The following is a 25990-nucleotide window of genomic DNA, read 5'->3' on the forward strand; positions in this document are numbered from 1 at the left end:
TGAGGTGTTTTGTGTCTGCGGATCAGGATGATTGGGTTGCCTTTTTGCCGTTGGCGGAGTTTGCTCTTAATAATCGGGCCAGTTCTGCCACTTTGGTTTCCCCTTTCTTTTGCAATTCGGGGTTTCATCCTCGTTTTTCTTCTGGTCAGGTGGAGTCTTCGGATTGTCCTGGAGTAGATGCTGTGGTGGATCGGTTGTATCGGATTTGGGAACAAGTGGTGGACAATTTGAATTTGTCCCAGGAGAGGACTCAGCGGTTTGCTAACCGCCAGCGTCGGGTTGGTCCTCGCCTTCGTGTTGGGGACTTGGTGTGGTTGTCTTCCCGTTTTGTCCCAATGAGGGTTTCTTCTCCTAAATTTAAGCCTCGGTTCATCGGTCCCTATAGGATTTTGGAGATTATTAACCCTGTTTCCTTTCGTTTGGACCTTCCGGCATCTTTCGCTATCCATAATGTGTTCCATCGGTCGTTGTTGCGGAGATACGAGGTGCCGGTGGTTCCTTCTGCTGGGCCTCCTGCTCCTGTGCTGGTTGAGGGTGAATTGGAGTACGTTATAGAGAAGATCTTGGACTCCCGTATTTCCAGGCGATGACTCCAGTACCTGGTTAAATGGAAGGGCTATGGTCAGGAAGATAATTCTTGGGTAACTGCCTCTGATGTTCATGCCTCGGATTTGGTTCGTGCCTTTCATAGGGCTCATCCAGGTCGCCCTGGCGGTTCTTGTGAGGGTTCGGTGCCCCCTCCTTAAGGGGGGGGTACTGTTGTGATCCGCTTTTTGGCTCCCCTGGTGGTGGCTGGTGGTACTGGAGACTTGTGTGTGCTTTTCTGCCTCAGCTCACCTGCTTCCATCAGTTTTGGGAGTTCCCTATTTAGCCTTGCTCTCCAGTCACTTCCTTGCCGGTCATCATTGTAACCTGAGTCTTTCAGTTGCATGTTCCTGCTACTAGTCTGCTGATCAGCTAAGTGGACTCTTGTCCTTATTGTTTTGTTTTTCTTGTCCAGTTTACAGTTTTGTCATTTCCTGTTACTGGAAGCTCTTGTGGACTGAAATTGCCACTCCTGTGTCATGAGTTGACACAGGAGTCTTAAAGTAATTTCAGGATGGGTTTTTGAAAGGGTTTTTCAGCTGACCGTGAAGTCCTCTTTTGTATCCTTCCTCTATCTAGTAAGTGGACCTCGCTTTGCTAAATCTACCTTCATACTGTGTATGTCTTTTCCTCTGAACTCACCGTCAATATACGTGGGGGCTACTATCATCTTTGGGAATTTCCCTAGAGGTAAGCCAGGCCTGTTCCTTCCTCTTCCAGGCGTAGTTAGTTCTCCGGCTGGCGCATGGCATCTAGGCAGCCGTAGGAATGCTTCCTGGCTACTGTTAGTTGTGTGGTAGATTTAGGTCACGGTCAGCTTGAGTTTCCATCACCCGAGAGCTAGTCTGTTATTTTTGTGTTTCTGATGTTCCCATGCCATTGGGGAATCATGACAGTGTGCAATCAGATTGAACCAATCAGGAAGTAAGGGTGGCAACCAACAGGAAACTCAGGGATGAGACATCAGCAACAACATAGGTTCAAGTATTTGGATAAGCACGGAACTGTCCAGTGAGCTGAATAGCTCAGAAGGAAGAGCTGCCGACTGGTGCACAGAAGTTGCTAGGTTTGAATCCTGACAGCTCCTCTCTGTCAAATTCCCAACACACAGCTCCTCTCTGTCATATTCCCCACAAATAGCTCCTCTCTATCATACCCCCGACACACACACACACACACACACACACACACACACACACACAAAATGCTCTATGAAACTTGGTGTTGGCAAAATGTTAGAAATTGTTCTGAAGTTCAGTGAGATATTAATTCAATCTTATCAAAGGGGGTGTACTCATTTATGCTGAGCAATGTTTATTAAAATTTATAAAACACAGAACATAATTACAGTATCTTTCCTGCATGTCTTCTCTCATATTTTACAAGATATTATTTGTGTACTAAAAATTTCCCACATTCTGAACATGCTTCAATGTGTGGCTTACCAGACTTGATTTTTTTGTAAAGCACATTCCACATTGTAAACATGAAAATGGTTTCTCTCCTGTGTGAATTCTTTGATGTCTAACAAGATGTGATTTATCTCTAAAACATTTCCCACATTCGGAACATGAATATGGAGTCTCTCCAGTATGAATGCTCTGATGTCTACTAAGACTCCCTTTATCTCTAAAGGACTTGCCACATAGTGAGCATGAATATGGCTTCTCCCCTGTGTGAATTCTCTGATGTATAATAAGATACCCTTTATATGTGAAGGACTTCCCACAATCGGCACATGAAAATGGATTTTGTCCTGTGTGAATTCTCTCATGCACAGCAACTTGGGATTTATATAAAAAGCATTTCCCACATTCTGAACATGAATATGGCTTCTCTCCTGTGTGAATTCTCTGATGTATGATAAGACTCCCTTTATCTGTGAAGAACTTTCCACATTCCGAACATGAAAATGGCTTTTCTCCTGTGTGAAGTCTCTCATGCACAGCAACTTGTGATTTATATAAAAAACATTTCCCACATTCTGAACATGAAAATGGCTTCTCTCCTGTGTGAATTCTCTGATGTGTAATAAGACTCCCTTTTTCTGTGAAAGACTTCCCACATACTGAACATGAAAATGGCTTCTCCCCTGTGTGAATTCTCTGATGTATAATAAGATACCCTTTATATGTGAAGGCCTTCCCACATTCTGAACATGAAAATGGCTTTTCTCCTGTGTGAATTCTCTCATGCATAGCAACTTGTGATTTATATAAAAAACATTTCCCACATTCTAAACATGAATACCGAGCCTCTCCTGCGTGAATTTTCTGATGTTTAATAAGACTCCCTTTAGCTGTGAAGAACTTCCCACATTCTGAACATGAATATGGCTTTTCTCCTTTGTGAATTCTCTGATGTGTAATCTGACTCCCTTTATCTATGTAGGATTTCCCACATTCCAAAGATGAAAATGTTTTTTCTCCTGTGTGACATCCCTTATGTCTAACAAATTTTGATTTCTTTGTAAAGCATTTCCCACATTCTGAACAGGAGTATGGCTTCTCTAATTTGTGTTTTCCTTGTGTTAAAAAATCTGAGCTTCTAGTAATTTGCTTGTCACACTGAAATGTTTTATTCACTTTGTCACCTGGAATTGTGGTAACAATACGAGATTGCTCAGGAGAGGGTTCCTCATGATTAGGAGGATTACTAGAAAGTGAAGTACTGTGAAGTCCAGGAGGTCCATGAAGGGTAATGAGGTTTTCTCCATTAGAGTGCTTCCTGATATCTTGTTTTTTACAATTTAGTGATAAACTGTTATTCTCACCAGGATTTCCTATAAGGAAGAAAGATAGATTCGATGTGAATTTCTTCTACAACACAAAAGAGATTTCAAAATGTATTTTATGAATCTCACAATGAAGACCCTCGTCAGTGAAAGTACCAGTAATAACGAAGACAACTACATGGCATAACATTAAAGTGCACCTGTCACCTCTTTTGGCAGCTATAAGATGCGGCCACCGCCTTTCAGGGCTTATCTACAGCATTCTATAATGCTGTAGATAAGCCCACAGTCTGCCCTGAAAGATAAGAAAAATAAGTTTTACTAAACTCACCCGGGGGGGGAGGTCAGATGGATGTCACAGGTCCGGGTCCGTCGCCTCCCATCTTCTTGCGACGCAGCCCTCCTACTTGCTTCCGTGCTCTCCAGCATTGCACTTCTGTGCAGGCGTACTTCTCTGCAAAGTACTACAGTACGTAGGTGCTGGACCTCTCTGACCTTTCCCGTTAACTGCGCCCTGCAGTACTTTGCTCTGCCCTCAACAGGACAGAGAAGTGCGCCTGCGCAGGAGCGTGATGCCGGAGAGCGCTGAAGCAAGCAGGAGGGTAGTGTCTCAAGAAGATGGGAGGTGCCAGACCCCGACCTGCGGTTCGGATTATGATTGCTGAATTTACAATATTCACCGATTAATTAGTTGAATATTTGCCGAATATAACCGAACACCATTCACATCAATGGGAGGCAAAAACAAACGCATGCACAACACCTTAGAACTGCCCCAAATGCTGCCAAAACACCTCAAATGAGGGACAGACACCAGGAAAGTGGCCTCACCCACAATACAAATTTTAGCATAGAACTGCAGCAATCAGCCAGGCATGAGGTATCGGGATCTGGGATAGCATTTACAGCTTTCAATTGAATGTCACAGTAAGATGAGGTGGGTGAGGGATTGGTGTAGGGCCCCTTTGTTGGGAGCCCTGATACCACATGCAACACTTCTACCTGCTTTCAGGTGACACAAATATCAGTTCTATAGACTACCATTGTCAGAAAAAAATAAGGATAGTAACACAGGTAGTTGAGTCCAAAGAAGTGGAGGCCTGATGGTCTCGGAGGCCTACTGCTACATGAAGGTGAAGGAGACCCAACCAGGAGTGTTCGCATTTCCAAAAATTATTGGCAGACACCACCAAAGTGGCATCAATTGCACCACAGTAGAAATAGTATAATAGGGACCGATAGGTCTTTCACTACAGCCAACCCAGTGGATGGAGACTGTAATGAGCAAGGTGGTGGAAACACTGTTCCGTATCCCACTGAAAGACTGGAAGGGGCGTAACTAGGTTGCCTACCAAATACCTACTCTGACAAGTGGCAGCAGGCAAAAACTGCGACCCAAGGAGGTGCAAAAAGGTTGTACCAGGTGTACTCAATGGCTAACCTACAGAATGTGGCAGCTGATCCCCAACAGTGGGTAAGCTGCTATGGCCCAAAGGAGGGATGAAAAATTAAGTTAGGCACTGTAGGGACTCTGGAACCACGGGTGCAGATGGGACCGGCTGAGGAATAAAAAAGCACTGGCAGGCGCGGGCAGTACCGGGTGTTAGACAGATGGGCACTGGCAGGTGCGATGTGGACTGGCTGATGGACAGAAGAGCACAGACAGGTACGAGCACAGACAGGTAAGAGCAGATGGGTACAGGGTAGACAAGCAGACAGGCGGACCTGGGAAGCCTGACAACTAGCAAGCATGCAAGGCAAACTAACATCGTAGCTCAGGCACCTCCTTATTGGAGGAGAAGCCTTGAATAGGAGATGTGGATCATCTCTCATCTGTTGGAAATTTGCCCTCCTGAAGTTTAGTGTCCTTGAAAACGTATTATTTTGTGATCACTATTCCCCAAGTGGCCCCCAACCCTTATATTTGCTATGCGGTCTGGCCTGTTGGTTAATATTAGGTCTAGCAGTGCCCCCCTTCTTGTTGGGTTCTGAACCAGTTGTCAGAGGTAATTGTCTCTCATAGTTGTCAAAAAACGATTACCTTTGCTGGAACTGCAGGTTTCCGTTCCCCAATCTATTTCAGGGTAGTTGAAGTCCCCCATAATAATGACTTCTCCTTGAGTCGCTGCTTCATCTATTTGCTTTATGAGGATATTCTCCGTTGCTTCCATTATTTTTGGAGACTTATAACAAACCCCTATCAGTAATTTATTATTTTTCCCCCTCCCCTTATCCGTTCGGTCATTTCTGAACAGACTATAACCCTGCAAGTTAACAGCCCAGTCATGGCTCTCATCCAGCCACCTTTCAGATATCCCCACTGCTAGTAACAGACGGTACTATATGGCGGTATACATGAACTCTTACTTCACAGAGTCGCTTAAAACAAGAGAACGCTGTACCCTATTAACCTCACAGAGGAAAACAGATACCAAATAGAGTGAACAGTGGTCATGCAGTCAGAATAGCACACATGCAAATCTCCTCACCAGAGGTGCCAGTATTCTAGGGGCTTATTTCAGCCAACCCTGAAATCACATGCATATGACCACACTGGCACTGAACACAAAACTTAGTTGATACTAGCGCATGGCCATGCTGCCATGCGAACCTTTTATAGCTGCAGCAACTTCAGGACCTTCCTAGAGGACCAATGGAAGCTGATACAGTACCTGAGCCACTTCAGGAGCTTCCTAGAGGACCAATGGGAGCTGCTGTAGTACCTGAGCATGTGACCCCCGACCTCCAATGAGAGGTCTTACCCTGAGCATGCTCAGAAGGGGAAAAGCAGGACATAGTCCCAGAGACGTCTGCTCGCCGCTGACCAGTACTGGCTACAATGGCTGAGCCTGGAAAGGCAGCAGTAACCATCCGCACCATATCAGGCTGAGCCAGACGCTGGGACCAAGGTCTCCGCTGAGCAGGCTCCACTGTGGCTGGAGAAGAATGAGAGACCGCAGCGGAGATGGTTTGAAATTCCCCCTGTGCAGAGGCGGGAACTCGACCCCTAACAGACAGGTTCATATCACAGCCATAACATGACAATGTGGGAGAAGGAGGGCTGTATCTCATTCAGCGAAAGAAAATATTATAATTTTTTTTAATGCGCATTAGGTCTGCATACAGTTTCATATCACCGCCACAAAATGACAACGTGGGATACAGCAGGCTATTTCACATTTAGCAACAGAAAAAAATTCTAACTTTTTTTTTTAATTTGCCTTAGGTCTGCAGACAGTTATATATCATCACAGCACTAAATGACAAGGTGGGATACAGCAGGCTGTTTCACATTTAGTTAGTGAAAAAATATTAATTAGAATGTTATACTTGTGCATGGAGCACAATAGAAGGAGTGCACAACATGTGCCCTGCTGGCTTTCTTTGTGGACCTCAGTAATGTCCAAAAAAAGAAAAAAATGCTGGAAGGTAAATTTAAATTATGCCTAGTTCACTGTAGTGCACAGTAATTTGTTGTGCCCAGCATATTGTAGTGCCCAGTACATTGTAGTCCCTGTACATTGTAGTGTCCAGTACATTGTATTGCCCAGTACATAATATGGCCCAGTACATCACAGTGCCCAGTCCATTGTAGTGCCCAGTACATCACAGTGCCAATATAATGTTGTATCCAGTAAGTTGAAGTGCCTGTACATCGTATTACCCAGTACATTGTATTGCCCAGTACATTCTAGTGCCCAATAAGTTGCAATGCCCAGTACATTGCATTGCAGTGCCCAGTTTGTTGTATTGCAGTGCCCAGTACATTGTAGGGTCCAATACATTGTAGTGTCCATATATTGTAGTGCCCAGTAGACTGTAGTGCCAAGTACATTGTAGTGCTCATACATTGTAGTGCCCAGTACATTGTAGTGCCTGTACATTGTAGTGCCCATACATTATGCCCAGCTTGTGTTTCTGGAGACGCCCACCCTGTAAATTAAAGGGTCTTAGGCTGGTTTCACATTTGCGTTTTTTGCCGCTGCGTTTTAGCGCAAAAAAACGCATGCGTTTTTTTTTCTATATTTAACATTAAAAACGCATGCGGTTTTTTTGTATGCATTTTGCCGCGTTTGACGATGCATGCGTCTTTTCTATGCTTGCGTTTGGTTGCAGAAATGCAACATGTAGTAATTTCTAGAGGCGTTTTTTTGCAGCAAAAAAACGCATGCGTTTTTTTGCGGCAAAAAAACGTATTGCTGTCTATGTAAACGCATGCGTTTTTAAGCACATGCATTTGGTTGCGTTTTAAACGCATGCGTTTTAATAGAAAAAAACCCTAACCCTAACCCTGATAAGCCACCCCCCACCATCAAGGTGATAAAGGGATCCTAACCCCAACCCTAACCCTAACCCTGATAAGCCATCCCCCATCATCAAGGTGATAAAGGGATCCAAACCCTAACCCTGATAAGCCACCCCCCACCATCAAGGTGATAAAGGGATCCTAACCCCAACCCTAACCCTAACCCTGATAAGCCATCCCCCATCATCAAGGTGATAAAGGGATCCAAACCCTAATCCTAACCCTGATAAGCCACCCCCCACCATCAAGGTGATAAAGGGATCCTAACCCTAACCCTAACCCTAGCTATTTCTATTTATAGTGGGTTTTCTAGATGATTTTGATGATTGGCAGCTGTCACACACTTCTCAGCATGCGTGTCAAAAACGCAAACGCAGGAAAAAAACGCATGTAAACGCGTCAAAACACCGCATTTTTTTAACGCATGAGAAAACGCATGCGTCTAAAAAATGCAGCGTTTGCACGCGTTTACATGCGTTTTTTCACCACCTGCGTTTGCGTTTTAAACGCTGCGTTTTTAAACGCAAATGTGAAACTAGCCTTACTTGCTACAGAAATGACAAACATATGGACACAAACTGTGGTTTATGCACAATGTGGGGCTCAGGAGGAAGGGGTATTTGGATTCGGGAGTGCAGATTTAGCCAGACTTCTTTTGGTGGCAGCCATGTAGCTTTCCCAGATGTTTTGTACTACCATTAACATGGAAGCCTCTATATTTACGTTAACAGATGACGGGACTTGCTTTATTTTGTGAATTAAGATGAAACTTTTATTGGGAACATTTTACAAAACATTTTGATTCACATTTATCTTGTGCCCAACGCTGAGCACTTACATTGGGGTTTCTGTCTAAACAAATAAAATGCATGATCCAGATGAAACCTCGAGGGATCCAATCACTAATGAAGCAGCACAGTTACTGTCTAGTCTTTGTTCAGCATTGTCCGTCTTTTCAAAGATGCACAAAACTGTGGCCAACAGCACTTTTATGCATGATTGACACCGCCGGATCACTGGTTCTATAGTGTCCACAGAGTCTCTATCTGCCTTATTATAGGGAATCTTCCGCCAGAGGTTCCGTCCGAATCACAAGCTCAGTCATTTATACGGCAACACAGGACGTGTGGAGAAGAAAAATATGGACGGAAAGGATGGAAGGAATATTAACAAAAGTAAAGGAAAACTAAATCTGTGCTTCCTAAATCATTAAGAAGAGGTGTGAAGGTGGCCCTGTTATTCATCGGTGCACCACCGGACTCTACAGGAGCAGCCGCGCCATCACCGGATGCTTCTGCTGTGATGTGGACAGCGGATAAAGCTTCACTGCACCGGAGATTCCACACAATATCACACACTGGTCATTATCATCATCACATGCCGGTCATAATTATCACATGCCGCTCATCATCACACGCCAGTCATCAACATTACACGCCGGACATAATCGTTATACGCCGGACATCATCGTTATACGCCGGACATCATCATCACACGCCGCTCATCATCATCATCACACGCCGCTCATCATCATCATCACACGCTGCTCATCATCATCATCACAAGCTGCTCATCATCATCATTATCGCATGCTGGTCATCATCATCATTATCGCATGCTGGTCATCATCATCATTATTGCATGCTGGTCATCATCATCATCACGCGCCAGACATTATCATGTACCTGTGAAAACTTCTTCCAGAATCTCCTCCTTCCCGTCACTCACACACGGCTGATCCCCCCTCGTCATCGCTTCTTCTTCTGTCTCATCCTTCACTTTATTCTTAGTCGGATCTTCCTCCTGATATATCAGATGTAACAATCAGCACAATACAAGAAACCACCAAAATCTGTGACATCTATGACCTCGATCAGAAATGTCCCCCCATATACAGATCCGGTACAGGGCTCAGCACCGTCTACCTGATGATCCTCCGGGATGTTGTGATTCTCCTCCGGACAGTCCTGGGGATACAGAGGACGGGGACATCTCTCTGGTGGATTTCTCCTCCTGGATCCATCTGTAGGAAACACACAGTGATGGAATAGATTGTGTTATGTGATGATGAGATGATGGGAGTAGTAGTAGGTGACCACAGGACAGACATGATAGTCTCCTATTCCTCACCCTGTTGATCAGCCCATGTGTGAATCCTAAACCCCTCATTTCACCCCTCCCTCAAGAATGTGTATGGTTCTATGCTGCAGGCAGACCAGTCTCCCTACCCTACTCATTCCCCCCTCCCACCTGGTGCTGGTTAAAACTGGTACAGAAGCATGGGCTTCTATTGTTCTTTCAAGGTTATATATATTGGCACCGATCAGGGCTACAGTTATAAGACTTATATATTCCGGATGTGCATCAAGGGATCTATAACTCCCTGAAACTGCTAGAAGCTAAACCCAACAAGTGCAAAGTCCGGGTTTCTCCGTAAGCCATTCAGGTAATTACTCCATGTTTACACTTAAAATAATCCCCATGATGTGGGGCACATTCTGATCATCGTGCCTTTCGTATACGAGATTCATACAATGAGCTAGGCATAAAAATAGTTTTCATAATTCTAAGTGAAGGGGAGGTTTCAGCCTCTAAGTGAGGTCACCACAGGGTGAATGCCTTGGTTTTAGACTAGGAAATAACTGAGTGAAGCAGCAGTCTTGAGGTGCCTTTGTCTGGGGTCCAGCTTCTATACAGATGTGCTATGCATCTAGATGTGTACCCTCCTCCACAGCACACGGTCGGCCATGAGATAAGATAACAACGAAATGTAAGTGTTTATTTTCAACCTTAATCCCATTTTATTTGTAATTGTATTGTACATATGATATTTGTCTCCTTTATAATATCTTTTTATACCTCTGTAAACACTGCCTACCTTTTTTGGAGTAAAATATAATATTACTAGCTTATCTCTCCCTGGTCTATAATGTACGGTCACGTCCTCTGAAGTGAACTACGCTACTAATCTGGGTTGAATCCAAACCCGTTAATAACTAAGAAATCGGAGCTGGTGGCAGCATAATTTGTCCTGTGCAAATGGGAGTCTTTGCAGCAACTGGCAGTGTTGATAATTATTGTTCCCGCCTGAGTGGGAGTAGTTATATCGCCCTCGCTGCAGCGTGCCCAATAGCCAGTACATAGCAGGCAGCCTTTCTGGTGACTAATTATCCTAGGTGCAATACCTGGTCTGACCTGAGGGTAAGGGGGGCGCCAGAGAGCTGCAAGGTCCAAACCGGAACTGGGAAGTAGGATATAGATAAATCCCCTTCAGAAAGAACCAGTGGCAACTAAACAACCCCAGTTCACGACAAATTGGTGTGAGTGGTGGGGATGATACAGGTATCCTCCCCGTGAACCGTGACATATTGGTGGCAGCGTGGTGGGATTTCTGACACCCATGAAGAGGAAGAGCAGACCCCCTGACATTTTGCTGTCGTTGAGCCCTGGAAGCTAGAACACCCCATTCCGTGCATTCTGACTAGTGATGAGCGAGTATACTCGTTGCTCGGGTGATCTCCGAGTATTTTTTAGTGTTCGGAAATGTAGTTTTTGTTGATTCAGCTGCTTGATTTACAGCTACTAGCCAGCCTGAGTACATGTGGGGGTTGCCTAGTTGCTAGGGAATCCCCACATGTAATCAAGCTGTCTAGTACTCGCAAATCATCCAGCTGCTGTGATGAAAACGAAATCTCCGAACACTAACAAATACTCGGAGATCACCCGAGCGTGCTCGGGAAAACCCGAGCAACGAGTATATTCGCTCATCACTAATTCTGATGTCATGTGATAAGGCTTGTTCACCCCTTCCTGATATCTGGGGTTCATGCATGGAAGATGTCAGGTCCGGGCCTGTTGAGGGAGCCCTGATTGCTGCCATTTAACCACTTCACCGCTGCTAACAGCATGACAGTTTCATTTAAAGGGAACCTGCCATGTAAAATAATGCTAATAACCTGCAGACATGGGGTTAACAGGCAAGTTAATAACATATTGAACCTGCCCTGTGTCAGCATTGAGAGGAAATTAACTTTAGTCCCACTCAGCAGCGTTCAGCTTATAGTCAGAATTTTGGCCGGAGCAGCTATAGTCACCGCTCAGTGTATAGAGAGCGGAGGCTGTTACCGCGGCCCCGGCACTGACTGACAGCCAGCTCAGCATTAGAGCCGGCACTGACTGACAGCCAGCTCAGCATTAGAGCCTTCTATGACCATCTGTGGCCTCCAGAAGGCCCCTGTCTCTGCCGCCAATGTTTTCCTATGACGTCTGGTATGAATAGGATCTCAGGTTAAAGTCCCCATTAGTTTTACTCTGTTCTGAAAAATGAGATTAAAAAAATAAATGTATCAACAAACATATTTGTCATTGTCACATGAGGATTTATTCCATGCGGTAAACACATCACAAACACCTCCCCAAAAATGCAATAAAAACAAAATGATCACAAAGTCACAGATGCCCCAATATGATCCCAAAAGGTCAGCGCTCCGTTCATGAAGAGAAGCCGTCACACCGCTCCGATAACAGAAGATAAAGTGATCGGTCTCAGGGAAAGGCCTGAATATTTAGCCCACAAAAAATATTCTAAAAAATCCCACAAGTTTGAAATTGCTGTAACTGCGCTGATCTGGAAAATCGCAGCGAGGTCGTTCTTATGCCCAAAAGATGCTGAGAAACTAAACCCGAAAAATAAATGTGGAAGTGATTTTTTTTTCTTTTTATTAACCGTTTCCCCTCATCTGTAACTTTCTTCCTGTTTTTCAGCTCATTATACGGTAAAATGAAAAATCCATGATGCAAAAAAACACAAGATCTCAAAGTCTCAAATGTTATGTCTTATGGAAGAAGAGGAGGAAAAAAATGCAAAAATGGAAATTTGCCCCATCAGGATGAGGCTGAAACATTTGATATTGATTTGTAGGATTGCTGCGTCCTATAGGAGGCGCTAGAGACCCTTCTCTGTATCTGGGGAGAGGAAATTTGCATATCTTATTTCCCATGGGGCACACAAGTGTCAGCCAAGAAGGAGGAGCCGGAGGACGCCGACCACGACCGATGATGACATTCTGAGGGACGGACGAGTGACCTCTTATAGGGGTGGAGCCGCATATACCTCACTGTAATGAGCAGTACCACGTGACCGCTCATACAGCAAGAAGCTGCGGCGCTAAGAGGAAGCAGCGAAGGAGCCAGGTGAGTATTTTATTTCCAGCGAGCGGGCGGGCGCACAGGGGGTGGGAGGGGGGTGGTGACAGGGATCTTTATTTTAAACACAAAAAAAAAAAAAAGATTTTTCATATCTTCTCTCCAGCGAACGCTGCTGGAGAGAAGAAATGAATGGCGGCTTCAGCACCAGATGCAGGGGACAGAACTTATCTCTAGCGCTGTCTCCTGCACGGTCTGTGTGGTACCCAGTCAGCACACGGTTGGCACACGGCTGCCGCACGTGTGCCACACTGATGTGCAACGTGAGCACACGGACACACGGACATGGCTAACTCCGCTACTGATTTTTCCGTTACCGGAATTATCTGGACGTGTGAGACTGGCCTAAGGAAGGAGAAAGATTCTGAAAGAAGCCGCCGAGGACGAAGACTCAAGACAGATGAAGACGTGACTACAACGGAGAAACTGCGACTCACAGATCAGAAGAAAATAATCAGGGAAATGAAAGCTGTTGTCAGACGGAGAAAATGTAGAGAAAACCAGAGCAAGTCTGGAGAAAACTCATCTATTATAGGACGACACCGGAGAGACGTCATCACATCCACCGGCAGGGCCGTATTTAGAGTTTCTGCTGCCCTAGTGCTGCCTCCCCCTTTGGTGAGTATGACACTATCGGCAGTGACTTTGGCAAGAATTTCTGATGTGAAAGTCGCCTTTTGCAGCAGATCGGACAGTTTTTCTGCATCTGCCGCGTAACGGATAACTTACGGCAACACTGCGTTTGGCCTCCTTCATTCCCTATGGGATTTGCGGCACTTGCCGTGATCTGGCAAATGTGGTACCATACCTTCCAACTTGTGAAGAAGGGAAAGAGGTATAAAGTTTGCGGCGCGCATAGTGCGCCGCGGCAAATTTTATGCCATGCCTCTGACCACACCCATTTCACAACTAGTCACACCCATATCCACATCCCAACCACACCCATTTAGCACTGCTGATCACACTGTTTCATAAACAATAATTATAAACAAAAAAATATGGCCACACAGTGCTCCATACTGTATAATGGCCACACATGATGCTCAGTACTCTATAATGGCCACACATGATGCTCCTGACTGTATAATGACCCCACATAATGCTCAATACTGAATAATGCCCCCCTCCCATCTTGTATGCATGGCTCATCTCCCTCCCATCCCATCCTGTATGCATGGCTAATATCCCACCTCCTGTATGCATGGCTCATCTCCCTCCCATCCCATCTTGTATGCATGGATCATATCACCACCCCCCTCCTGCATGCATGGCTCATCTCCCTCCCATCCCATACGCATGGCTCATATTCCCCCCTCCTGTATGCATGGCTCATCTCCCTCCCATCCCATCCTGTATGCATGGCTCATCTCCCTCCCATCCCATCCTGTATGCATGGATCATATCCCCACCCCCCTCCTGCATGCATGGCTCATCTCCCTCCCATCCCATCTGCATGGCTCATATCCCCCCTCCTGTATGCATGGCTAATCTCCCTCCCATCTTGTATGCATGGCTCATATTCCCCCCCCCCCCGTATGAATGGCTCATCTCTCAACCTCCCCGCTCCTGCTCCCGCTCCTGCTCCCATCTTGCATGGCTCGGCTCCCTGTCCTTCATCCACCCCATCCCCTGTCCCTCATACTCACCTTACCCACACCGCGCGGTCGCGCCGAACATCCCTCTATCTCTGTCCAGACTCCCGGTGCAGCATCTTCTTCCTGCGTGAGCGGTCATGTGGTACCGCTCATTAAGGTCAAGAATATGCCCATATTCATGACCTTAATGAGCGGTACCACGTGACCGCTCACTCAGAATGAGCTGCAAATGCTGAGACCAGGCATCGCTGGAGCGGGGTGGGAGGCAGGCAGGAAGGCGGTAGGAGGGCGGCCGGGGGGCGGTCAGTCGGGAGGTGACCCAGGACTTTAATTGAAAAAAAAAAAAAACTTGCTCAGGTCCCGTCCTAGGCATGTGCCCTCAAGTGCCTAGTGGCAAATACGGCCCTGTCCACCGGAGACAACAAGGAGCCTCGCTTCTCACCTCGTGGTGTAAGAGGCCGGAGCTCCTCCATCATCACGTCCTGGTACCGATCCTGGTGTCCTTCTAGATACTCCCACTCCTCCATGGAGAGATAGACAGCGACGTCCTGACACCTTATAGGAACCTGACAACAGCGACACCGTCATCACCCAGAATCCTCCAGTGCTGTATAATGTCCCAGCAGTCACCTCTCCGCTCATCACCCTGAATCCTCCAGTGCCGTCCTGTATAATGTCCCAGCAGTCACCTCTCTGCTCACCACCCAGAAGCCTCCAGTGCTTTATAATGTCCCAGCAGTCACCTCTCCGCTCATCACCCAGAATCCTCCAGTGCCATCCTGTATAACGTCCCAGCAGTCACCTCTCCGCTCATCACCCAGAATCCTCCAGTGCTATCCTGTATAATGTCCCAGCAGTCACCTCTCTGGTCATCACCCAGAATCCTCCAGTGCTGCATAATGTCCCAGTGGTCACCTCTCTGCTCATCACCCAGAATCCTCCAGTGCCATCCTGAATAATGTTCCAGCAGTTACTTCTCTGGTCATCACCCAGAATCCTCCAGTGCCGCCCTGTATAATGTCCCAGCAGTCACCTCTCCGCTCATCACCCAGAATCCTTTAGTGCCGTCCTGTATAATGTCCCAGCAGTCACCTCTCTGCTCATCACCCAGAATCCTCCACTGCTGTATAATGTCCCAGCAGTCACCTCTCCGGTCATCACCCAGAATCCTCCAGTGCTGTCCTGTATAATGTCCCAGCAGTCACCTCTCTGCTCATCACCCAGAATCCTCCACTGCTGTATATTGTCACAGCAGTCACCTCTCCGCTCATCACCCAGATTCTCCAGTGCAGTCCTGTACAATGTCCCAGCAGTCACCTCTCCGCTCATCACCCAGAATCCTCCAGTGCAGTCCTGTATAATGTCCCAGCAGTCACCTCTCCGCTCATCACCCAGAATCCTTTAGTGCCGTCCTGTATAATGTCCCAGCAGTCACCTCTCTGCTCATCACCCAGAATCCTCCACTGCTGTATAATGTCCCAGCAGTCACCTCTCTGCTCATCACCCAGAATCCTCCAGTGCTGTCCTGTATAATGTCCCAGCAGTCACCTCTCTGCTCATCACCCAGAATCCTCCACTGCTGTATATTGTCACAGCAGTCACCTCTCCGCTCATCACCCAGAATCCTCCACTGCTGTATATTGTCACAGCAGTCACCTCTCCGCTCATCACCCAGAATCCTCCAGTCCTGTATAATGTCCCAGCAGTCACCTCTCCGGTCATCACCCAGAATCCTCCAGTGCAGTCCTGTATAATGTCCCAGCAGTCACCTCTCCGCTCATCACCCAGAATCCTCCAGTGCTGTATAATGTCCCAGCAGTCACCTCTCCGCTCATCACCCAGAATCCTCCAGTCCTGTATAATGTCCCAGCGGTCACCTCTCTGCTCATCACCCAGAATCCTCCACTGCTGTATATTGTCCCAGCAGTCACCTCTCCGCTCATCAACCAGAATCCTCCAGTGCTGTATAATGTCCCAGCAGTCACCTCTCCGCTCATCACCCAGAATCCTCCAGTCCTGTATAATGTCCCAGCAGTCACCTCTCCGCTCATCACCCAGAATCCTCCAGTGCTGTATAATATCCCAGCAGTCACCTCTCCGCTCATCCCCCAGAATCCTCCAGTGCTGTATAATGTCCAGCAGTCACCTCTCCGCTCAGCAGCTCAATCATCTTGTTGCTGAGCTCCAGGATCTTCTTGTTCCTCTCATGTAGCAGGGAGTGCGGGGGAGGCTCTGTGATGGGGCCCGGGCTCCGCCCTCCTGACTCCTGGAGATGGATGATGGGAGTCACACCGTCCCCCGGTGTCTTCCTCACTATTGTGTAATCCTGTGTATGGAGAGAGACACTTAGGGAGAAGATTCCTTCCCGACTCCAGATCTGACAATCAGTAGAAATCCCGGGATCAATAACCGTCTCCAGTAATCTGGGGCCATAACCGGGAATATTATTCCCCTCCGGACAGACATCCCGGCCCCTCTACAGCTCTTATAGGGAATCCCCATGACAACTCCTCCGGGCAGAGAGCTCCACACAATCACTGCTCTTACAGGAAAGAATCCTTCTCTCTATTCTGGATTTCCTCCTCCCGATGTCGGACTTGTCACAGAACACAATAAAGCTGATAGAAATGTAGAGGAGTTACCTCTCCGCTCAGCAGGGAGACGATCTCCAGGGCCAAGTGGAATAATCTTCTGGTGGTCTCATCCCTGTCCTCGTCCATCCTCGGGGTCATTCAGGAGGAGGAGGGATGAGCACTGGATCAGCTGGAGGGATCTCGTCCTGCCGGCGTCTTCATTATAAAGGAAAAGATGGAAAATATAAAAAACAATATGACGTGAGATCCAGAATGCATATCTCTCTATTTATATGGCTTGATAAAGGCATTGTGAGGCCAAAATGTGCTGATTTCTCTGGACTAATAAAGTTACCAAAAAGGAGGACGTCTGCTGCCCTAGTTTCTAGATTTCTGTCACTCATTCTGAAGTGAATATGACAATGTAACTAAAGCCCTGATCGCATCTACAACATGTCACCGACCACGACCGATGGATCCTGTAACTGAGGCTCCCATCACATCTACAAGACATCACCGACCACGACCGATGGATCCTGTAACTAAGGCTCCGATCACATCTACAAGACGTCACCGATCACGACCGATGGATCCTGTAACTAAGGCTCCGATCACATCTACAAGACGTCACCGACCATGACCGATGGATCCTGTAACCAAGGCTCCGATCACATCTACAAGACGTCACCGACCACGACCGATGGATCCTGTAACTAAGGCTCCGATCACATCTACAAGATGTCACCGACCACGACCGATGGATCCTGTAACTAAGGCTCCGATCACATCTACAAGATGTCACCGACCACGACCGATAGATCCTGTAACTAAAGCTCCGATCACATCTACAAGACGTCACTGACCACGACCGATGGATCCTGTAACTAAGGCTCCGATCACATCTACAAGATGTCACCGACCACGACCGATGGATCCTGTAACTAAGGCTCCGATCACATCTACAAGACATCACCGATCACGACCGATGGATCCTGTAACTAAGGCTCCGATCACATCTACAAGACGTCACCGATCACGACCGATGGATCCTGTAACTAAGGCTCCGATCACATCTACAAGACATCACCGACCACGACCGATGGATCCTGTAATTAAGGCTCCGATCACATCTACAAGACTTCACCGACCACGACCGATGGATCCTGTAACTAAGGCTCCGATCACATCTACAAGACGTCACCGACCATGACCGATGGATCCTGTAACCAAGGCTCCGATCATATCTACAAGATGTCACCGACCACGACCGATGGATCCTGTAACTAAGGCTCCGATCACATCTACAAGATGTCACCAACCACGACCTATGGATCCTGTAACTAAAGGTACCGTCACATTAAGCGACGCTGCAGCGATATCGACAACGATGCCGATCGCTGCAGCGTCGCTGTGTGGTCGCTGGAGAGCTGTCACACAGACTACTCTCCAGCGACCAACGATGCCGAAGTCCCCTGGTAACCAGTGTAAACATCGGGTTACTAAGCGCAGGGCCGTGCTTAGTAACCCAATGTTTACCCTGGTTACCAGTGTAAATGTAAAAAAAAACAAACACTACATACTTACATTCCGGTGCCTGTCGCGTCTGCTTCCCTGCACTGTGTGAGCGCCGGCCCTAAAGCACAGCGGTGACGTCACCGCTGTGCTTTGCCTTACAGCTGGCGCTCACAGTCAGTGCAGGAAGCTCTGAGCAGCAGCGCAGACGCCGGGGGACGTGACAGACATCAGAGGGTGAGTATGTAGTGTTTTTTTTTTACTTTTACAATGGTAACCAGGGTAAATATCGGGTTACTAAGCGCGGCCCTGCGCTTAGTAACATGATATTTACCCTGGTTACCATTATAAAACATTGCTGGCATCGTTGCTTTTGCTGTCAAACAACGATACATGCCGATCTGACGACCAAATAAAGTTCTGGACTTTCTGCTCCGACCAACGATATCACAGCAGGATCCAGATCGCTGCTGCGTGTCAAACACAACGATATCGCTATCCAGGATGCTGCAACGTCACGGATCACTATCGTTATCGTTGTTATGTCGCTTAGTGTGAAGGTACCTTAAGGCTCCGATCACATCTACAAGATGTCACCAACCACGACCAATGGATCCTGTAACTAAGGCTCCGATCTCATCTACAAGATGTAGCAATAACTTGGCACTCAATCAGTTATAAAGTGAAGATTATTGGTTTTTATTGCACGTCCAGACACAGAGTAAATGATAGTTTTTAAACTTTTTCGGTCCCAAGTGGACCTTCCTCAGAAGAGTTTCAATTATCTGGGTTGCTGGATTAGCTCATATGAGCAGAAGGAAAAAACACCCTCTGGGTTAATGCTGTGAGACGTTGCAATATGCAGGTGTGAGGGCTCTTGGCGTACTAAGTCGCTAGGGAATGCTGTGGCCCATATTCAGAATAGGAGGATGCAGCGCTGATGGCGTTCTAGCGCTGGTGAGGATGCTCCTGTAATTAAGGCTCCGATCACATCTACAAGACGTCACCAACCATGACTAATGGATACTGTAACTAAGACTCCGATCACATTAGTATTATTATTTATTAATACAGCACCATTGATTCTATGGTGTTGTACATGAGAAGGGGTTACATACAAATTACAGATATCACTTACAGTAATCAAACTAACAATTACAGACTGATACAGAGGGGTGAGGACCCTGCCCTTGCGGGCTTACATTCTACAGGATGGTGGGGAAGAAGACAATAGGTTGAGGGTTGCAGGAGCTCCGGTGTTGGTGAGGCGGTAGCTTCGGTAGTGGTGAGGAGGCAGCGGGTCAGTGCAGGCTGTAGGCTTTCCTGAAGAGGTGGATTTTCAGGTTCCGTCTGAAGGATCCGAATGTGGTTGATAGTCTTTCGTGTTGGGGCAAAGAATTCCAGAGGTTGGGGGATATTCAGGAGAAGTCTTGGAGGCGGTTGGGTGAGGAGCGAATAAGTCTTGAGGAGAGAAGGAGGAATTGGGAGGAATGGAGATTACGTGAGGAAAGATATCGGGAGATTAGTTCAGAGAGAGGAGATAGGTTATGGATGGCTTTGTAGGTTTGTATTAGCAATTTGAACTGGATACGCTGAGGGAATGGGAGCCAGTGAAGAGATTTGCAGAGGGGGGAAGAGGAGAAGTAGCGAGGAGAGAGATGAATTAGTCGGTCAGCAGAGTTAAGGATGGACTGGAGAGGTGCAAAGCAGGGAGGAAACAGAAAAGGATGTTGCAGTAGTCAAGGCGGGAGATGATGAGGGCATGCACAAGCATTTTTGTAGATTGAAGGTTGAGGAAAGGATGGATTCTGGAGATATTTTTGAGCTGGAGGCGACAGGAGGTGGAAAAAGCTTGGATGTGCGGTTTGAAGGACACGGCAGAGTCAAGGGCTACTCCAAGGCAGCGGACTTCCGGTACAGGGAAATGCGTGATGTCGTTAATTGCAATAGATAGGTCAGGTAAGGAAGATCTAAGAGATGGAGGAAAGATGATAAGTTCAGATTTGTCCACATTGAGTTTGAGGAAGCAAGAGGAGAAGAAGGAAGATATGGCTGATAGACACTCCGGGATTCTAGACCGCAGGGAGGTGACGTCTGGGCCAGAAAGGTAGATCTGAGTGTCATCAGCATAAAGGTCCTGTAAGTAGGTAGTTAGTAATTTTGGTCAGGGCTGTCTCAGTTGAGTGATGGGGGTAAGAAACCAGATTGTAGATTGTCAAAGAGCAAGTTAGATGAGAGGTGGGAGGAAAGTTCAGCGTGGACGTGCTGCTCCAGGAGTTTGGAAGCGAATGGGAGCAGCGATATTGGGTGATAGCTGGACATAGCAGTTAGATCGACGGTTGGCTTTTTAAGGATAGGTGTGATTGTGGCAAGTTTGAAAGAAGAAGGGAAGGTGCCAGAAGTTAGTGGTAGGTTGAAGAGGTGGGTTAGGGATGGGATAAGAGTGGTGGTGAGGTTGGGGAGGAGGTGGGATGGGCTGGGGTCGAGCGCACAGGTGGTGAGGTGCGATTTGGAGAGGAGACAAATAAGCCCTCCTTCAGTGATCTTGGAGAGGGAGGTTATTGGGTTTGGGCATTGGTCCGGTATACAAAGGGGTTGTGGTGGTTGAACAATGAAGACTTGCCTTGTTTGGTCGATCTTATTTTTAAAATGTGTGGCAAAGTCCTCAACAGAGATGAGGGAGGTTGGAGGGGGCAGTGGGGAGTGGAGGAGGAAGTTAAAGGTTTTGAATAACTGTTTGAGGTTATAGGATAGGGAAGATAGGAGGGTTGTGAACTAGGCCTGTTTAGCAGAGGTAAGAGCAGATTTAAAAGCAAATGTTGCCTGTTTGAATGCAGTGAAGTCGTCTTGCGAATGTGTTTTCTTCCAACACCGCTCTCCAACCCTGGACACTTGCCAGAGCTTTTTAGTGGTGTTATTGTGCCAGGGTTGTCTATTGATACATCACACTCTGCCATGAACGAGAGGGGCAACCGTGTCATTAGCTGATGCGAGAGTGGCATTGTAGAAAACAGTGGCACTGTCTGTGTCGTGGAGTGAGGATATGGATGCCAGTGGTAGGATAGAGACAGAGAGTGTGTGGTTGTCTAGGTGTGCAAAGTTTAAGTGGGGGTGCGAATGTTGCTGGACATGGCTGACCGTTGAGGAGGACAGGGATGAGAAAGTGAGAAAGTGATGATGGCCGGATAGAGGTAGAGGGGAGGTGGTGAAGTTAGATAGAGAGCAGAGACGGGTGAAGACCAGGTCTAGTGTATGTCCATCTGTGTGGGTGGCTGCGGAGGACCACTGAATAAGTCCAAAAGATGAAGTAAGGGACAGAAGTTTGGAGTTTGTTGACAGAAGTCTATCAGTGGGGATGTTGAAGTCACCCATGATGATGGTGGGAATGTCAGCAGAGAGAAAGTGAAGAAGCCAGGTGGAGAATTGGTCAATAAAGGCAGTGGCCGGGCCCGGAGGTCGGTATATGACGACCGCTTGGAGGTTGGAGGGAGAGTAGGTGCAGACAGAGTGGACTTCAAAAGAGGGGAGGATAAGGGAGGGCAGAGGTGGGATTATGTTAAAGGTGCAGTTTGAAGAAAGGAAAAGACCCACTCCTCCACCATGTCTGTTGCCGGGGCGGGGGGTGTGGGTGAAGTGGAGGCCGCAGTAACACAGCACAGCTGGGGAGGCTGTGTCAGAGGGTGTTAGCCATGTTTCTGTGAGGCCGAGGAAGGCAAGCTTGTGAGAGAAAAAAAAGGTCATGAATCACATGAAGCTTATTGCAGATTGAGCGGGCATTCCAGAGAGAGGGAGCAGGGAGGTGAGCGTCAGGGGCACAGGTTTTATGTTGGAAAGATTGTGGTAGTTCATATTAGATAGGGAGTGGTAGGAGGGGGTAGTAATGGGAGGTATAAGCTATGGGGCTCCAGGGTTGGGAGATATGTAGCCAGCAGTGATGAGAAGCAGAGAAGAGGAGACCAGGTGGGAGGAGAGTGGCCACTTGTTTTTTTGTTTTATTAGGACAGATTTGAGGTTGAGGAGCAGGTCTGCAGAGGACAGATGGGGAGGCAAGAGGGAAGGGGAGATGATTATTTGGTTAGAGGGTGCTGGGGTTTGTGGATAGCGAAGGAGAGAGAGGATTAGTGGAGCAAACACTGTAAGGGCATATGTAAACATGGTGAAGGAGTAAGATGGGTTAATTGAAAAGCTAGATCCAAGTAATAAGTGCTTATTCATACCCAAAAGAGACAGATATATAGAGTGGGGTCCTGACTCCTGCCGTGACTAACTGCCTTTGAAATAACTGCACTTCACGATACTTTAGCTGCCGTGATACTTTGTTGCCGGGAGACACGTGCCTGATCCACAAGCATACCCCCTTTAGAATGCTACTAAATTTATAGGACTAAGCAGAGGATCAGGTGACAGGGATTGTGCGACCTTATTTGGGATAAATTAGCAATTGGCCAACACCCCAGGGGAGGTTACATGATCAAAGGCACTGGGCCTGGCTACAACCATATGCTGTAACACCTTGCACCAGATAATATCTCCTGTGACCCCAGCATGAATTTACAGCAGTAAGTATTGAATATAATGCAACAAATTAATTTAGCAAACATTCAGCAGGCACTGTTATATACCATTAAAGGAATTGTTGCAATATAATAAGCAGCAGATGACAGCAAGCAGAGATTGTACACATCTACAAAATGTCACCAACCACGACCGATGGATCCTGTAACTAAGGCTCCGATCACATCTACAAAACGTCACCGACCACGACCGATGGATCCTGTAACTAAGGCTCCGATTACATCTACAAGACGTCACCGACCACGACCGATGGATCCTGTAACTAAGGCTCCGATCACATCTACAAGACGTCACTGACAATGACTGATGGATCCTGTAACTAAGGCTCCGATCACATCTACAAGACGTCACCGACCACGACCGATGGATCCTGTAACTAAGGCTCCGATCACATCTACAAGACATCACTGACCACGACCGATGGATCCTGTAACTAAAGCTCCGATCACATCTACAAGACGTCACCGACCAATGGATCCTGTAACTGAGGCTCCAATCACATCTACAAGACGTCACCAACCACGACCGATGGATCCTGTAACTAAGGCTCCGATCACATCTACAAGACGTCACCAACTACGACCGATGGATCCTGTAACTAAGGCTCCGATCACATCTACAAGACGTCACCAACCACGACCGATGGATCCTGTAACTAAGGCTCCGATCACATCTACAAGACGTCACCGACCACGACCGATGGATCCTGTAACTAAGGCTCCGATCACATCTACAAGACGTCACCGACCAATGGATCCTGTAACTGAGGCTCCAATCACATCTACAAGACGTCACCAACCACGATCTATGGATCCTGTAACTAAGGCTCCGATCACATCTACAAGACGTCACCAACTACGACCGATGGATCCTGTAACTAAGGCTCCGATCACATCTACAAGACGTCACCAACCACGACCGATGGATCCTGTAACTAAGGCTCCGATCACATCTACAGGATGTCACCGACCACGACCGATGGATCCTGTAACTAAGGCTCCGATCACATCTACAAGACGTCACCAACCACGACCGATGGATCCTGTAACTAAGGCTCCGATCACATCTACAAGACGTCACCGACCACGACCGATGGATCCTGTAACTAAGGCTCCGATCACATCTACAAGACGTCACCGACCACGACCGATGGATCCTGTAACTAAGGCTCCGATCACATCTACAAGACGTCACCGACCACGACCGATGAATCCTGTAACTAAGGCTCCGATCACATCTACAAGACGTCACCGACCACGACCGATGGATCCTGTAACTAAGGCTCCGATCACATCTACAAGACGTCACCGACCACGACCGATGGATCCTGTAACTAAGGCTCCGATCACATCTACAAGACGTCACCGACCACGACCGATGGATCCTGTAACTAAGGCTCCGATCACATCTACAAGACGTCACCGACCACGACCGATGGATCCTGTAACTAAGGCTCAGATCACATCTACAAGACGTCACCGACCACGACCGATGGATCCTGTAACTAAGGCTCCGATCACATCTACAAGACGTCACCGACCACGACCGATGGATCCTGTAACTAAGGCTCCGATCACATCTACAAGACGTCACCGACCACGACCGATGGATCCTGTAACTAAGGCTCCGATCACATCTACAAGACGTCACCGACCACGACCGATGGATCCTGTAACTAAGGCTCCGATCACATCTACAAGACGTCACCGACCACGACCGATGGATCCTGTAACTAAGGCTCCGATCACATCTACAAGACGTCACCGACCACGACCGATGGATCCTGTAACTAAGGCTCCGATCACATCTACAGACGTCAGTGACTGATGGATCCTGTACCGGAGTCTCTGTCGCTCCTCGGTGCTGCCGTCACTCAGGTGCTGGTACACGCTCAGTACTGAGCCGCCTCCCGCTCTCTGTACATTCGGCCTCTGCTGGGCGCAGTTCTCTGTATATTTGTTGATATTTAGGAGATGAGATTTTCTCTTTTCCAGGACGAATCTGTTGCGGTGAATGATCTGAAGGACCTGTGGTGATGTCACGGTCATGTGATCAGGGGCGGAGCTCAGTAGTGTGATGGGATGAAGAACCTGTGGTGACCTCTCTGTCATGTGATTAGTAGGTCACCTTGCAGTGTGCAGCTCTTTTGCTCTCTGTTATCAGCCAGTACATAGAGATATATACAGGGCCGGCTCCAGGATTTCGGGGCCCCGGGGGAAAGAGTCTCAGTGGCCCCTATAACACATACCACGATTCATGATGCACAGATAAGTAATCTCGGCACAGTACAATGTAGAGATTTCACTTCTTCCTTTACATGAGGGACATCTATGGTGGACTCCACATCACAGTGACGCACATATATGTCGTGTGGGATTTGTGCTACAGCCGGGGCTTATGTGTAAATGTTCCACTTGTCTAATTTGTAGACTGTGAGCCCTCGCAGGCAGAGTCCCTTCTCCAGTACTTGTCGCTGACTTGTATTGTTCATGATCATTGTCTTTGTCTTTATTATGTACACACCTCCTCACATGTAAAGCACCATGGAATAACTAATTATTATTATTTATTACTAGATGGCTTCCCGATTCTAAAGAATCGGGAGTCTAGAATCCATATATACTTTATTTATTCAAATGTAAGAATAATACAATTAATAAATAATAGTAAGAAAGAACAAAAAATGGCTGCACTCACCAGCTCTTGACAATTCTTGACAGTACGGCACATTTCTGATTGGTCGCTCGCGGCAGGCGGCAACCAATCAGAAAAGTGCCGCGCACCACGAAGGCATATATCTTTGTCCACCCTGAGCGGGTGTAGGACGCTGGTGACGTCACTTATCTCCGGACATTATCTCCGGACAAAGCCACGGAAGTTGGCACAAATTGCCGGAAGTAGTATT

General features: G+C 47.3%; 1 protein-coding gene across 2 annotated transcripts; it reads right to left on the reverse strand.

Annotated features, from left to right (window-relative positions):
- Positions 1-1879: 1879 nt before the first annotated feature.
- Positions 1880-25139, reverse strand: LOC143793537 (uncharacterized). Of its 2 annotated transcripts, none has more exons than XM_077280589.1 (7): positions 24925-25139; positions 17068-17214; positions 16572-16751; positions 14868-14991; positions 9551-9648; positions 9311-9425; positions 1880-3367 (listed from the first exon to the last, which is right to left on the reverse strand). In XM_077280589.1, the coding sequence occupies exons 2-7, from the start codon at positions 17155-17157 to the stop codon at positions 1986-1988; spliced, it is 1989 nt and encodes a 662-aa protein (XP_077136704.1). In that variant the 5' UTR covers positions 17158-17214; positions 24925-25139; the 3' UTR covers positions 1880-1985. The 2 variants fall into 2 exon arrangements, with proteins under 2 accessions (XP_077136704.1, XP_077136703.1); XM_077280588.1 differs by having other exon boundaries at positions 9311-9428; positions 24925-25130.
- Positions 25140-25990: the final 851 nt, after the last annotated feature.

The sequence above is a fragment of the Ranitomeya variabilis genome, chromosome 1 (genome assembly GCF_051348905.1).
Source record: "Ranitomeya variabilis isolate aRanVar5 chromosome 1, aRanVar5.hap1, whole genome shotgun sequence".
NCBI lineage: Eukaryota > Metazoa > Chordata > Amphibia > Anura > Dendrobatidae > Ranitomeya > Ranitomeya variabilis.

Excerpts from the sequence above, each read along its gene's own strand:
- LOC143793537 (XM_077280588.1), bottom strand. The coding sequence starts at position 17,157 with ATGACCCCGAGGATGGACGAGGACAGGGATGAGACCACCAGAAGATTA. Across the intron at positions 16,752-17,067 it reads TCTCCCTGCTGAGCGGAGAG|GATTACACAATAGTGAGGAA; the intron begins GTAACTCCTCTA and ends CTCCATACACAG. Across the intron at positions 9,649-14,867 it reads CCGGCCTCTTACACCACGAG|ATGGATCCAGGAGGAGAAAT; the intron begins GTGAGAAGCGAG and ends TGTTTCCTACAG.